This window comes from Hydra vulgaris, chromosome 13 (genome assembly GCF_038396675.1).
Source record: "Hydra vulgaris chromosome 13, alternate assembly HydraT2T_AEP".
Lineage (NCBI taxonomy): Eukaryota > Metazoa > Cnidaria > Hydrozoa > Anthoathecata > Hydridae > Hydra > Hydra vulgaris.
The window spans coordinates 24072501-24088224 of NC_088932.1; the positions used below are offsets into that span (position 1 = coordinate 24072501).

The 15724-nt window shown below is 26.2% G+C and overlaps 1 protein-coding gene across 1 annotated transcript in view; it reads left to right on the forward strand.

Annotated features, from left to right (window-relative positions):
- LOC100211967 (proteasome subunit alpha type-1) overlaps positions 1-15724 on the forward strand; it is a 49301-nt gene that overhangs the window by 30194 nt on the left and 3383 nt on the right. The window contains exons 4-11 of the mRNA XM_065816274.1: positions 1232-1335; positions 1623-1711; positions 4487-4557; positions 5950-6033; positions 6154-6199; positions 11803-11882; positions 12019-12090; positions 15615-15656. Of these exons, the coding sequence (XP_065672346.1) occupies positions 1232-1335; positions 1623-1711; positions 4487-4557; positions 5950-6033; positions 6154-6199; positions 11803-11882; positions 12019-12090; positions 15615-15656 (588 nt within the window). The remainder of the gene's footprint in view (positions 1-1231; positions 1336-1622; positions 1712-4486; positions 4558-5949; positions 6034-6153; positions 6200-11802; positions 11883-12018; positions 12091-15614; positions 15657-15724) is intronic.

Below are 15724 nucleotides of genomic sequence, written 5' to 3' on the forward strand. Positions count from 1 at the left end.
AATCAGGGAATACCTGGAAAATTCAGGGAACTTTTTTTAAAAATCTTTAAAATCAGGGAAAACTCAGGGAACGTGTTTTGTTTTATATATAAATTGAAGTTATTATGCAAAATATAAATTTTGAGTTTTAATTTAACAGATTGCTATCAATTAATTATGAAGAAGTAACTAATTTCTTTAAAATTCTGATAAAAATATTAGAGGAATATGAATTCAGTTGCGAAAGTATTATATCCTTCAACAATAACAAGGAAAATTTTATACTTTTCACCACCCGAACTCAGGGAAAAAGTACTTGAGATCAGGGGAAAATCAGGGAATACTCAGGGAAAACTCATGGAAAATGGATTTCTAAAGCTGCCATGAACCCTGTCTTACGATGCCTCCACAATTACAATGTTTTATTGTACCCAATGAATCATGGTGCCCCATTTTCCCCTACTATAATAAAATCTTTTAAAGTCAAGTTTTCTTGTTATATGATAAAATATGTGTATAGTTCAATAAATATGGCTGCATATAAACTTTTTGTAGAAGTTAATATATTTATTTTATTTTAATATATATTAATTGATATTTTACTGATTTATTGTGATCAATAAATCAGTAAAATATCAATTAATATATATTAAAATCTTATTTATTATAACTGATGATGCATCAGTTGTAATAAATAAAAAAAATTCATTTATTATATCGGATGGCACTGCTAAAAATTGTCAAACTTTAGCAAAAGTAAAATAAATGTAATTGCTGATTTAATGAATATTTTTGATGATTAAATTATGTTAGTTAAATCAAAATTGAAATTAAAGTATTTTTTTAAATGCGTACTAAAGTTATTTTAAAGAATTCTTTAGTTATATATTTCTATTTACTGAATATTGGTACTGATAGCTACCAAACATTTTTCTAGTATATATTAAATTGTTTTTTAAAATTATTATTTATTAAAAATATTGCTTAACTTGAATTATTTACTTATTTTAAATAGTTTAAGTTTAACATTTTTAACAACTTAAATAGTTTTAAATAAAATAGCCATTTTTAAACAATTTAAGTATTCTTAAATTAAATAGCCTTTGTATAACTAAAATTGCATACATGTATGAATAGCAAATTTCATGTAAAATGTACAAATGTTATCTGCGAATTTTGCATGTAAAATGTACTCAATGAAGTGTTATAAAACAAGTCTATTTGTAACAAGATATGTGTTTTATCTATTTAGAGGTCTTCCTCAGAACTATCATCTTATCAAAAAAAAATAATTTCAATTGATGATCATGTTGTTGTTAGTATTGCAGGACTTACTTCTGATGGAAGATTGCTGAGGTTCTTTGCATGTGTTTAGTTTTATTATTTATTAATTATAATATTGTGTATGCTCATTTCTAAATAAATATGGTTATAAATAATCCTTTATATTTACATAAATTTATATGTTGATACCTTTTTATTTTAGTAAATCTAAATATAAACTTTAAAGTTCAAAATAAATCTATTTATAAATAATCTTTTTATTAATGCAGTTATAGTAAATAATGCATATTATTAATTATATATAAAAATGTAACTAATAAAAAAAAAGGAAATAATTAAACATTAGTTATATTATTTAGCTCATTCATGCGTGATGAGTGTTTAGATTCCAAATATGTTTATGATCTGCCTTTACCTGTTTCAAGATTGGTTAGTTCTACCACAGAAAGTATCTTTTCAATTAATTACTAAAAAAAAGTCAATTTTAAGTTATATATTAAATGCACATTAAATGATTGTTACTAAATTGTCATTAAACGATTGCCGTTTTCTATAGATTTCGTTAAATAACTTGAACTATATTACTGTAACTATAACTGTAATAGTTTTAAAATTTTTTAGCGCAGGCTTTGATAATTGAATGAATTCAATGTTGTTTTAGCTGCTATTGAGTTTCTGTTTGTAGAAAGCAGACCTTGATTTTAGTTGAAATACTAGGTTACCAATTAGGAAATTATTTTATCCTAACCAAATTAAAGAAAGTATATTTTTGTTTTTGTTTTACAAGAAATGATGTATATGGTAAGATGACTTGTCACCTCAACGCCAAACACAAGGACAAAATTGCTGATAAACAATTTAGTAAGGTATAAAAGAAAGCATCTTATTGGGTTTCAAAATTATTCAGATTACAGAAAAACTTGCTACAGATAGATGGTATTCTACTTTAAAATGAATTTAAAATTTTTAAATCATGTAAAAGTTTTTAAACTATTTCAAGAAGAAGTCACTACAGCTTAGTCACTAGTAAAAATATGTAAATAATTTTATTTGAAGGATATGCTGAAATTTTTTACTGCAGACTCTACTAAATATTTTCTGAAACAACAAGTTCTTTTTAAAACCTTTGTTGAAGTTGTACTTTTCTTTTATGTTTTGAAGTTGCAAATCTTGTCTTTGTTTATCTGACTGGTACCTCTTTTATCAATGATATTATAATGTTTAAGCGTTTATCCCAATACATTACTAAACAAAATAATCTATTATGACTTAGTGGGAATGTTTTTGGTACCTCTTATCCTACAAGTTTTTGTTCTAACATGTTTAAATTGTATCATGGGCAGTCATATTTGCTTGCTGCTAAAAAGTTAGTAGATTTTATTTTGCAAAAGATAAGCTAAAAGCTTTCAAGATCTAAAAAAGTAAACAAAATTGATAAATTAAGGACATCAATTAAAAAATACCCTCATTTTTGAAACAAGGACATTAAAGAGGAAGCGATATGACTTAAACTTACTAAAACAGCTATTTCATAGCCACATATTTAAAAAGTATATTGTTATAATATTAACTTTTTATGAAGTAGTAAAATAAATACTTATGTATACTTTTATGGTGTAGTTGCTACACCATAAAACTATTAAATATACTTAATGTATATTTAATAGTTTTATGGTGTAGTAACTTTATAATAAAGTAGTAGTATAAGATTTATTAATATTATTAATCAATCTATTATTATCAATCAATCTTTATAACTTATACTATACAATCTTTAAAACTTTATAATTTTCTTTTCAATTTTAAAATATTAATGACACCACTAATATTTTACATATGTTTTTTTAAAAAAAAAATACATGTTTATTTAGTTTTAAACAAATCTAATAACATTATTTTGTAAACAGCGCAAACAGTTTTTACTTTTCTTTTTTTTTGGCATGACTCAATACTATATTACTATATTACAATACTTTATATTATCTGTGTAGCTAAATGCATTACATTTCAAGCTACTGCAAAATTTTCTTGTTTTTTTGTTGTGTTATTATTGAAGTCAAAGCCGTTAAAAGATGGGTTATCCTTGCAAGTACCAAGTAATTGTTGATGTCCAAAATAAATTTCAAATAAGCTATTCGATAATGTAGTAAAGCACCAAAAATACTGTATTCCATAATCTAGTTTAATTCAGCAAAAACTTATTACTTCGGTAGCAAGATTAACACCCCTTAATAAATATGGTATCAACTTAACATCCTTAAAAGTAAGTTTAGGTAAAATATGAAAGCCACACTCTCTGTCTTCATGGAATATATAAGCAATCTACATTTATTTTGTTTTTATCTGTATGTTTTAAGTTGGATAAATTATGTTTGAATAAGACAGTAACAAGTTGTCTTATTTTAATGTGGTGGATTAGGTATAAATGAGTCATTTAAAATGCATTTTGAACAACTTGAGATTTGCAGAATTCATTACAACTCCATTACAAGTTCCATCGCAAGTTCAATCGCAAGTTACAAGCAATAACTTTTAAGGAGTTTAGTTTACACATTTTTAAAAGTAAAAGAAACATTTGTTATGCAGTGACACCAGTTGTGGTCCTTAAGTTGACGTCCTTATTATATGCTTTATTCGTTTTTATTTGGAATACGAAATATAAATATACGCAATCTAAAATAATTTCTCGAAATTAAATAACCAAAAAAAGCACAATTTGCTTCTAGCCTTTCAATATTTATCCCAGAATATATGCAACTTAATTATAGCGAAATATATTGTTTACAATTTGATGCACTATAAAGTAGGTTGACCTTTTTTGACCAGTTTTACAATTGTTACAAATTTTTATTTCCAATATTTGAAAATAATTCTATATAGGGCATTATAAACAAAACACTTGGTTTACATTACCCCCATTCATGTAGGCTGTAGGTCAGGGAAATGTCTGTTAACTTTAAAAATGAGAAGCAATCTTTATGCATTAGATTTTAGATTAAAAACTCAGTTTTTTTTTTTTAATTTCAATTTTTACACAATACTGTTTTAACTCAACAACATTGCACGATATTGTCATATGTATGTGTTTATGTTTTTTATGTATTATGTTTTTCATACTCATTTTCATACTGCATTTTGTGTTTTTCATACTTTGTAGACTGCATTTTGTGTTTTTCATACTCTGTAGACTGCATGTTGAATTATTAAGCCTTAATAAGTTTAGAAATGCAAAAGCCAACTAAAGTTTATGGAAGAAGACCATTTGGTGTGGGATTATTAGTTGCAGGTTATGATGTAAGTATATTCAACGAAAAGAAAAGGTATAAGTGTATAACTTTAAGAAAAACTACATTTCCTTCTAAGTTGTATGTGAAATTTTATGAACCTGTGGTAAACTTTTAGTACTAATAAAAGGAAATTTATTAGAGGGAATAAGTATTAATAATATTTATACAATTTAGTAAAAGTTTATTAAAACTTCTGAATACTATGTAGTTGTAAAATAAACGGAATGAATAAAAAGAAAACTCAGTGAATCGTAATATCTATCATTTTCAAACCCAATCTGATATCCTAACAAGTTGTTGCTTGTTTGCAAAAAAGTTTAGAAGTTTTTCATTTACATTGTATGCTTGTAACTTTTGAGCAAGTCTTATATGAGGCACTTTGTCAAATGTAAGAGTTGTACTTGGCCTAGGTGTGGTAGATTGACTTGACAAAATCTAGTAAAACTACATCAGCCCACTGTTTCTTTAAAAGTATTGTTGTGACTTCATCTATTGTTTCAAGCAAATTGATAAGACAACTTTTATTGTAAACAAATCTGTTTTTTACTTTGGCAAGGTGTTTGTTCAATTAAAGATGATTCATTAAACTGTCTTATTAAACAATTCACTCCAAAACCTTTACATGGAATTGAAGTTTAGGTCACTCAGCAATAGTGTGCTGGTTTTCTGCAAATGCCACTCTTATAATATAATTGTATAACGTTTGCAAATCTATATGTCAGGGATAACTCCTTCTTGCATATAGGTTGAAAATATTATAGATAATGGCTTGGAAAACTCTACATGACATGTGTTTAGTACTCAATGGTGAACTCCATTAAACCCTGGAGTTTAATTATTGTCTAAGCCTAGTAAACCTTTACTAATATCTTTAATGTATAGTAAGGGCATTCTTATATTTCCAGGTATGCGAGTTTCAAATTGTGGCACCAAAACTTCATTTAGTTGTTTGACAAATACTGATTTAAAATAAATATCAAGAATGTTGCTCATGTCTGTTCCAGAGATAGATTAAAAATTTAATTTAATTTTAGTTAATTAAAGTCACAAACAATTGAGGCAGTAACAATTGATACTTTTACTGCAGTTTTACATGTTTCTATATCTTCTTACGTATAATTTAATTTGGGTGGAGGTAAAGCAGTGTTATCAAGATGCAACTCAATAAAATTGTTTCTTTTTTAAATTTAATTTAAACTTGCTATAATTTTGTGCTATGTTAGTAATCTCAAAAGTTTCAATTTTTTCTGACGATTTGTATTTTATTTAAAAAAATAATTTTAACACGTAAATAGTTGTCAATTGCTTATTTTGTATTTAAAAGTAAATTATTTTATTCTGATGCAAAAAGTTTTTTTTTAATTCAAATTGTTCAAACATCTAATACTTTTTTTTGTAGAGTCAAGGAGCACATATTTATCAACTTTGTCCATCAGCAAATTTCTATGATTGTAAGGCAATGTCTATTGGTGCAAGATCACAGGTAACATAAAACTTCAATTTTTAAATCAAAAGTTCGGAAAAAAGTTGTAGTTGTAGTAAAAAGTTTTTTTGTTTAATGTTTGAATTTGCTCAAATAAGGTTTATATAATTTTTTGTTTAGAGTGCAAGAACATATTTAGAGAGAAATTTAGAAAAATTTCCAGAATGTAAGTTATAATTTTGAATCAACTAATTAACACTTCATATTGAATTTTTACTTGCACTACAATTTATGAAACAAACAATTATTTAATCTCAATGTAACAATTAATAACAACTAGCAGTAAGCAACCCGTAATACGGGTTAGTAATAAATAAATAACAGTTTGACTGATATATTATCTGAAAAATATAAAATACAAATTCATCTATTTGGGCTGCCATTGTCCCAGTTTTTTTGCTGAAGAACGCTATAAAAGTTTTAGTTTAGGATTGTGCTCTCCTCCGTAAAAATCAAGACAATGGCAGCCTCAAGCTTTTATTAGTCTTGGCATTTAGTAAAGACCACGTAACTTTAGATATTAGGTTCTTTTTAATAACAGCAAGTACCAGAGAAGGAAAGCCAAGTACAACTTACCAATACCAAAAGAAAAAAAAAATCATCTCAAATTACAATAGCATTATTTTACAGATTTATTATTGTATTTTAGAATAAGTAATTTTATTAATAAAGGGGAGCATTATTTTTTATATTTATTATTGTGTTCATGAATTAGTGACTCGTAAAACATTTCTTAAACATGGTCAAAATCAATTATGGTATCAAAAATACATAAGAGCTTAATAATAACAGAGTGTTCCAACAGTGATCTCCTTTATTAATAAACTTTCGTTAAACAGAAAGGAGATAGACTGTGTTTCAAAGGCACTGTGTCAAAAAAAGTTACAATAAGTTATATTCATAACTTAAGTTATTGTTTTAAACAAAATCGGCAAAAAAAAAAATATCAGCACAATATAGTTATAGCACAATTAAATATTAAAAAAAAGGCTTTTAATGTTATCACTAAAAAAAAATTATTTTTACCTCAATAGTTTAGAATCTCAATTTCTTCTTAACTGTGAATAATGATTAACACAGTAAATTTCATATCATTTGATTTTACTAAAATAAAACCATGTTTCAACAGTAAGTAAACTAATAAAGCAATAACAACTAAAAAAAAAAAAAAATACATTTATGTTTGAACTCCAAAAAAAAAAAATCATTTTATTTTAGGATAATTATAATCAGTTATTTGAAAATATAATAAAATTTGATTCATAAAAAAGTGCAGTTATTAATATTAGAACTAAAATATATATAACAAATCTGATAATAGTCTAATTTTATACAGTCATAAAAAAAGTTATTATAATAATCTTTAAATTATCAGTCGTGATATTGTTGAATATCTGAAAGTAATGAGAAACAAAGTTGAGTATAATAAAAAATACATATATGCAAGGTTAAATTTCAATTAAAATATAAATTTTAACTCTTATCTTATGGGTCCAAGAAATTATAATTAAAACAGGTACTAAAGACATTTTCAATGAAATTTCACCTTTGCCATTTGACAACTCATCTAGATCAAAAAAATTTGTAAATATATGAACATTTGAATTTTTTACAATAATACTTGTATATAAGTACATAACATAAGTACATTTACCTAAGTTTGGAAAATTTAAAAAAATAGTAAAAAAAAATAAATAAAAGTTGTGAAGACTTTATCAAAATATTAATATTTTAAGCTAAATTACAAATTAAATTAAGAACAGTATGCCTAACTTACCAACTCGCCTTTGAAGGAGAACTAAAAAAAAACTAATAATAATAAAAATTAAAAAGGAAACTTAACCAACAATTAAAATTAAACAATTAAAGATCCTAAATATTAATAAGCTAATTTTTTAATATAACATATATATACATATATATATATATATATATACATATATATATATATATATATATATTTATATATATATATATATATATTTGTAAGATTTACGCTGATGACACTAAAATCCTAAGCATTGTCAACTCACTTGCTGCTCAACTTCAACTCCAATCAGATATTGACCAAATTGTCCAGTGGACTAAATCTTGGCTCATGGAGCTAAATGCAAAGAAATGCAAGGTCATGCACTTTAGCCAAAAAAAATTACCACCTTTCAAGTACTCAATGGAGGAATTAGGCTCTTGTTCAATAACGACTCGAACTACATTGGAAGCAACTACCTCTGAGCGTGACTTGGGAATTCAAATTACCAATAATCTTAAAGCAGGAACCCAATCCATCATTGCCTCGTGATGCTTCTTTATGGAAACAACTCTACTCCACCTACATCCGTCCTTCACTTGAGTTTGCAATTCCAGCTTGGAACCCTCATATGGTGAAGGATGAACAAACTATTGAATCAATACAGCGCAGAGCCACAAAAATACCAGACAAACTAAAAAAGTTAGACTACAAGTCCAGATGTTTACAACTTGGCTTATCTTCTCTTGTTGAACGTCGTAAACGTGGTGACCTCATCCAAAAATATAAAATTGTTAATAACATCGACATAGTCAACTGGCACTTTCCTCTCATCACAATTCCACCAAGAGCAAATCACAGAGAAAGAATTCACCGTGAAAAGTACAGCAATAATTTAGCTCGTTTCCACTTTTTCAACAATCGCATTGCCAATGCATAGAATGTTACCAGATAACGTAATCGGTTCTCCAACTGTCAACAGTTTTAAAGCGAGCCTCGATAAGCTCTAATGTTACTACAGCTCGCAGCTATCCTTAGTGAAAGTTGCAATATGAGCTTCACAAAAACTAACTATAATCTGACATTCTATGATTTTTATTTTGTCAATTATTTTTACTTTTGTTGTGACAAATATATACTACTGCTACTACTATATATATATACATATATATATCATATATATATATGTATATATATATATGATATATATATGTATATATATATAGTATATATATATCATATATATATATACTACTGCTACTACTATATATATATACATATATATATCATATATATATATATATATATATATATATATATATATATATATATATATATATATATATATATATATATATATATATATATATATATATATATATATATATGTATATATATATATATATATATATATATATATATATATATATATATTAAGTATATTAACAATCAAATATATTCATATATAACCAACAATTAAAGATATATATCCTTATTTATATACAATATATTCTTGCTTACCAAGCTGTTGCTTCAGATCTAAAATAGAAAAAACATAAATTTTAAAAGTACTTTATATAAAAATAGAACAAACATAGTGATAATGGGTTTAATTCAAAAATAGGAAGAACCTTTAAAAAAAGCTTACTGCACTCAAATCTACAAAAGTTTACAACTTACACTTTTTTATCTACATTTATCTATAATAAAAAATGAATTAATGATTTGATCCAGAAGTATAAATTCAACACCTAAGAAGTCTGTACCATCTTCTATCTCATCATTATTAGCTTCTTCTTCATCAGAATTTTTATCCATAGCAACTGCATTATCATTATTTTCATCGAGAGACAAACAATCTTCAACATCTTCCTTGGTTGCTTCAATATACGTTGGAAAATCTTCACAGTCGATTGATTCAAAATTGCTGATATCTTCCGAACTGATCATATTCCCTATTCCTTCAATTTCGTTCAGCAGCAAGAGCATATTAAAAGATGCAAAGTCAGCCTCCTCAGAGCATAGTTCAGTGTTAACGGGACTGGAAATCTGAAGTAGTTCTGTCTTGTTGAAGCAATTTTTGAGAGATGAAGGTTGAATCGATTTCTAAGCCAAGTCGACATACTTAACAGCGTCAAGAAGATGTGCGGGCTTCCCGTATTCAACTCCTGCTGCACCTCTTTTACACAAAAGGCTACTTTCTTTCAGAAATTCATTTGTATTTACATCGAGGCTGTAATATGACAATATGTCTGAGAGATATAGATATTTATATCTCTTCTTGAGAGCCGCAGTAATCCCCATATCACATGGTTGCTTCCAGCTTGTGCAATTTGGGGGGAAGAAAACAACTTTTACAAGATTTCGCTCAAACACCCCAAAATATCCTGGTGCATTGTCTAATAATAAAAGAACAGGCAAGCCAGTTTTGCTTTTAACTTCAGGATAAAAGACTTCATTGAACCATTTCCAATATATAGAGACATCCATCCATGCATTTTTCTGACAAAAATACGGTATCGGCCATGTTCTACCGACTATACAAGCAGGTCGTGCAGCTTTTCCAATCATAGAGCAGGGTATTTTGTGAGATCCTATTGCGTTGGAGCAAACAACTAAAGTCACTCTTTCTTTAGATTTTTTTTACCTCTTGTACTTACTAAGCTTTCAGTAGGCATTAACAGAGAATATTCAGGCAGCAAGCGAAAAAAAAGTCCAGTTTCGTCCATGTTATATACATTTTCGGGTCTGTACATTTTAATAACTGAGTAAAGGTCCTCAAGTTGCTGAAGCAGAACAGGATCATCTTTGTCAACTTCAGCTCCTTCTCCAAAGAGATGCATCAATTTTAAGCCTCGACGGCGATGAAAGTTTGCGAGCCATTGCCAAGAAACTTTAAATTCTTCTTCTTTTATATTTAATTTTTGTGTTATTTCTTTTGCTTTCATAATTGCTAACGATAGAGGCACTTCAATCTTCGAACGACGCAATGCATCAATCCAAATATATAGCTCATTTTCTATTGCTTCAAATTTTCCAGATGATAATCGAAACACTTTTTTTCTAGCTTCTTCTGTCATTAGTAAACTTCTTTTTTCTATTTGATCTCGATTATTCCAGAGAGATCGAATTGAATTTTCAGTTACATTATATTCTCTTGCAATCGCTCGTTTGCTTGGCGCATCACTTTTTTTAAGTTTAGCTATAATTTTGACTTGTTGATCTTCTGATAATCTTTTTCCTTTGCCTTTAGCCATAAGAAGTAAGAATAAAAAAGTTGGAATAAGAGAACTGTGATTAGACGGGTTAATTTTAAATGAAGATTTTTTATTAAAGTATTTTCAATGAGACTTGACTGATAAATCGTTAAAACTTATTATTACCTGTTTAAAACAAGATTTATCATTTACTTCGATTCGAATTTGAATTATTTATCTATTTACGTTCTGATAAAATCATCATCTCAAAATATTTATGATAAAAACTAGTTTTTAACTTAACACAGGAAAATAATAGTTACATTTTCTGATCTAATTACACTTTCAACAAAAAACTCAGTAAAAAATTGAAACTCAAATATTTTGGGCCTAAACGTGCAATTGACTGTGATGCGCAACTAATTGGGTGTGCAATTAAGCGAGAGACTACTGTAACTCACTATTAAATGTAACTATTTTTAGATTGTCATTTTATATAAACGATTGCTTTATGTAATAGTTTTTAATTATTAATTTTCAAGTTGTTTAAGTTTTAAGTAATTATAATAAAAATAATAAAAAAGTAACACATTATTTTAGGCTATTTATCAACTACTTATTATTAATTATTAATTATTTATTAACTATTTATTAAAATTAACTACTAATTATTAAATATTAATTTGTTAAAAAGTTAAATTATTCTGTTTAAAAATAATTTTGAAAAGTTCTTTATATAAAAGATGTAGTAGACAATTTTAAAAGCTGTACCAAAAATATGAGATAATAAAAGTAATTTCTTTGTTTAATTTTGTCTCACTGTAGCTACATATGAAGAAATTATTGTTCATGGTTTACAAGCGCTTCGTGAATGTCTGCCCAATGAACAAGAACTGAATAACAAGGTAGCAACTTTTGTTTCTAATTTGTTTACAATTAATTGGTTTTAGCAAAAAGTATAATATAATTAACTTTAAAAAATCAAATAATATTTTTTGTTTTGGGTTGTTGTTTACTGATTTTTTTAAATAAATTTACTAGAACTGCACTGTTGCAATTGTTGGGAAAGACAAACCACTCACTATACTTGACAATGATGATATTGCTCCATTTGTATCCTTCATTTATTTATAAATTTTTTTATGAAATTTTTATTTTTTTTATTAATGCTAATAGTTTAAATCTTGAATACAAGGTGGTTTAAAATAAATTTTTTGTTTAAGGTTCAATGGAAAGTTGAGTTACAAAATAAAAAATTTGCAAAATCATGAAATAAAATGTTGCAAAAGCATGAAATAGACATAAGTTACTAAGAAAACTATTTTATTTAGAAAATAATATATACAATTAATAAATAAAAAGCTGAAAGTGTTGAATTTAAAAATTTAAAAATTAAAACTTTTTTTGATGCTTTAAGGTAACAGCTATTTACTGAGATTTTTTAATAAGTTTTCAAAATTATTTTTATATTGAAATTGTATTCTTATATTTATGTTTCATATATTTTTTAATAAAATATATAGGGTATTTCCATTTCTGTTTTTACAATTAGAAGCTGAGACTTTTTTCTTTGTTTTTACAATTAGAAGCTAGGACTTATAGCAATATTATGATTTTCTTGAAGAACAATTATGGCACTTTTTTTTATAAATTTTAAGCTACCTGAATATTTAAATATATAGGGAAGGTTCATGTACCAAAATAGGATTAAAAATATTAACATTTTTTTTAAGTCCTATTTTGATTCTCAAAAAGTGTTGCTACAGCAAGTTATAATCGGAAAACACTTTTTGATAGTGTTTGTTTTTGCCACTGGTATCTTAGATTGTTTTACAATCCTAGAGGAAATGCTTTTCTATAAGTCTTTGTATATTATATTGTTTATTGCTTAAGTACTAAATGTTCAATAAGTTGGGTTTGTTAATAGTTTGCTTGTATCTAGGGCCATATGTGCGTAAAGAATTTACTTGATAACAAGGTAGATTGTTGAAATTTGATTGTTCAAGAATTATTTTTTTCTTGTCGTTTTTTTGGGACTACCATTTTATGCATAGACTTGTTTGTCAGTTTTGCTCAGAGCTTTTAGTCAATTTTGTTATTTATTTAAGTGTTGCAATCAAGTAACAAAAGATAAATTTGTTGAAAACAGTTAAAGATTGACACACAATCTTGATTATAAATAAATTTTTAATTAAGTTTATGTGTCTATCTTTGTTGTCAATTTATTATGGAGTTAAACTTAATTTTCAGTGATCGTTTTCATGGCCCTAGATACAATAGCTAGTGGCACTAAGTACAATTTAAAAAAAATCTTTTGTACCCAGGGCCACAAATTTTTAAAGCCTTCTACACTATGGACTTTTTTAGTTTAAGTCAATATACTTATAATAATTCAAAGTAATCAGTATAGAGATGTGATCATATCAGTTTTATCATTTTTAGACAAGTCTGGGGGCATTAAAATTTAACATTAAAATTTGGGCATTAAAAAAAACTGGCCCTAGGTACACAAACTTTCCCTATGTTTTTATATATATATATTTTGTGTGTGTGTGTGTGTTAATGTTGCAATAGCAGGGCTTGTTACGAGATTTTGCTGCGTAACGAAAACGCGTAACGCATTTCTAAGTAACAACTCAGCAAATATATTTTGCATCGTTAGAAGTTATATTGCATCACTAGCATCTTTTCTAGTACCGCATTGTAATTAAAGTTATTTTATTAACGCGTTAAAAATCATACTAACAGTTAGTTTTTTTCTCACTAGAACAAAAGTTACAAATAAAATCTAAGTTCTTATTTAAAAATCATTTTTATTATTTTTTTCAAATATGAACTAAATTTTATTTTGAAAAAAATATTTTTTTCATAAAACGTAAAATAATGTTTGTTTATTTTCTTATGATTTTACAATTGGTTTTTGATTATTTTATTAACTGTTAATAAATTTTTTCTTATTTAATTTGTGAACTCTTTTTAATAATGTTTTAAACAATAAAGAGGTTTTTTTTTTGTTATTTATCAGTTACCGATAACATATTTGTGATCATAATTTATTTTCATAAATTAAAGGAACGTCATTAAAACTTTACGTTATTGAATTAACAATAAACAAAATATCTTATTAATAAAATATTTACATTAAAATAAATCGTGCATTTTTTAAACTATTATGACAAAAAATAATTTTTACATTTAAAAGGAATTTATATATTTAATTCCTTAAGATAAAACTTAAAACACTTTAATTTTTTTAACTAATTTTTAACAACAATAAAAAAAATTATTAAACAAACTATTTCTTTAAAAAATCTATTAGTTTACAATTGCGGTTAAATGCTTTTACTTACGACTTTATATCTTCGGAATAAACGTCACATAAACGATATCAAAAGATAATTAAAAATATTCTAAAAGATATAAGTTTTTGCATAACGCAAAACTGCTAAACTCGTAGGCAAATCGCCTTTTCGCAAGCAAAATGTGAGCTGCGTAACGCTTCTTAACAAGGCCTGCAATAGTTTTAAAAATATACAATTTTCAAAACGCTATACTCTAACTAGAAATATTTGATGACTGCTCTTTCTCATCGAAAATATATTAAATATGAGTTGTAGAGATACAATATTTCTCTTGAAATACTTCCTAGCAATTTATTTTCATAAAAATAACTACATCAATAACTATAATCAACAAGTTTGCAAATTCTGTGCATGACCATACATGAACTGCATTTAGAAAATTGCTGTGACTAAATTATAGTTTAATCTCGTAACATTCTGGAAGTTTTTACTAATATTTAAAATGATATTTAAAAAAAAGTATACTGCTGAAACTTATATCTTCCAAAGAATTAAAGTTCATTTATCTAGTAACTAAAGTTTGTATTTTTCTGTTCCGTGCGTCATTCCACTTTGAGCTTAATTAATTCTTTGATAACATTAATAATGTATATCATTCATTGTTTACAAAATATTTATATAGTTCAGAATTAAATGAGAGTAAAGTGGAGATCACCAGTTTTATTATTATTTAATTGATAGACAAAACATACAAATCATGACAATATTTGTATATGTTTTGTCTATCAATAATTCTTTTTCTGTCAATATATCAGTAATATCTTGACAGAAAAAGAAGTGCTGCAGTTGAAGGATGCAAGTTTGTTCATTGCAATTTGCTATGTTCCATGGTTTTTAAAAAGTTTTTTAGGATTTCTGGCTCCCTACAATGATTTGAAAGCTATCCAGACAGCCTATGCATTGAGAAAAGTTAGTAAGAATATTGGAAATGCTTTGCTTCTCAGCATGGGACGCCATACGTGGTACTTAACTCCGCAACTCTGTGTTTTGTCCTTTGGGGATAAAGAAGTTCCTTCTGAAACAAAGCTAAGAATGCTGTTAGCTATGATTGAGTTTGAAGAGCCAAATGAATTTCAGCGTTGTAAACTATCAAATGTACAAATTGGAGAGACCACAGAGCTACCTGAGTTGATTTCCGAGCAAAGCTACCTTCTCTTCAATCATATCCATGCATGATTTTTTGGAAATGCCCTGGATATATTATTATTACTATTATTATTATTGTTACATTATTTTGTATATTTAAATCATTAGCCTTAATGTTAAATATTTTAGCTAGCTTTGATTGATCAAACTAAAAAAACTAAAAAGTCTGAGGTAGCTTTTTCTTTTAAATTCTACTAAATAAGTGTTTTGTGTTTGTTTTTTTTAACTAAAATTTTATA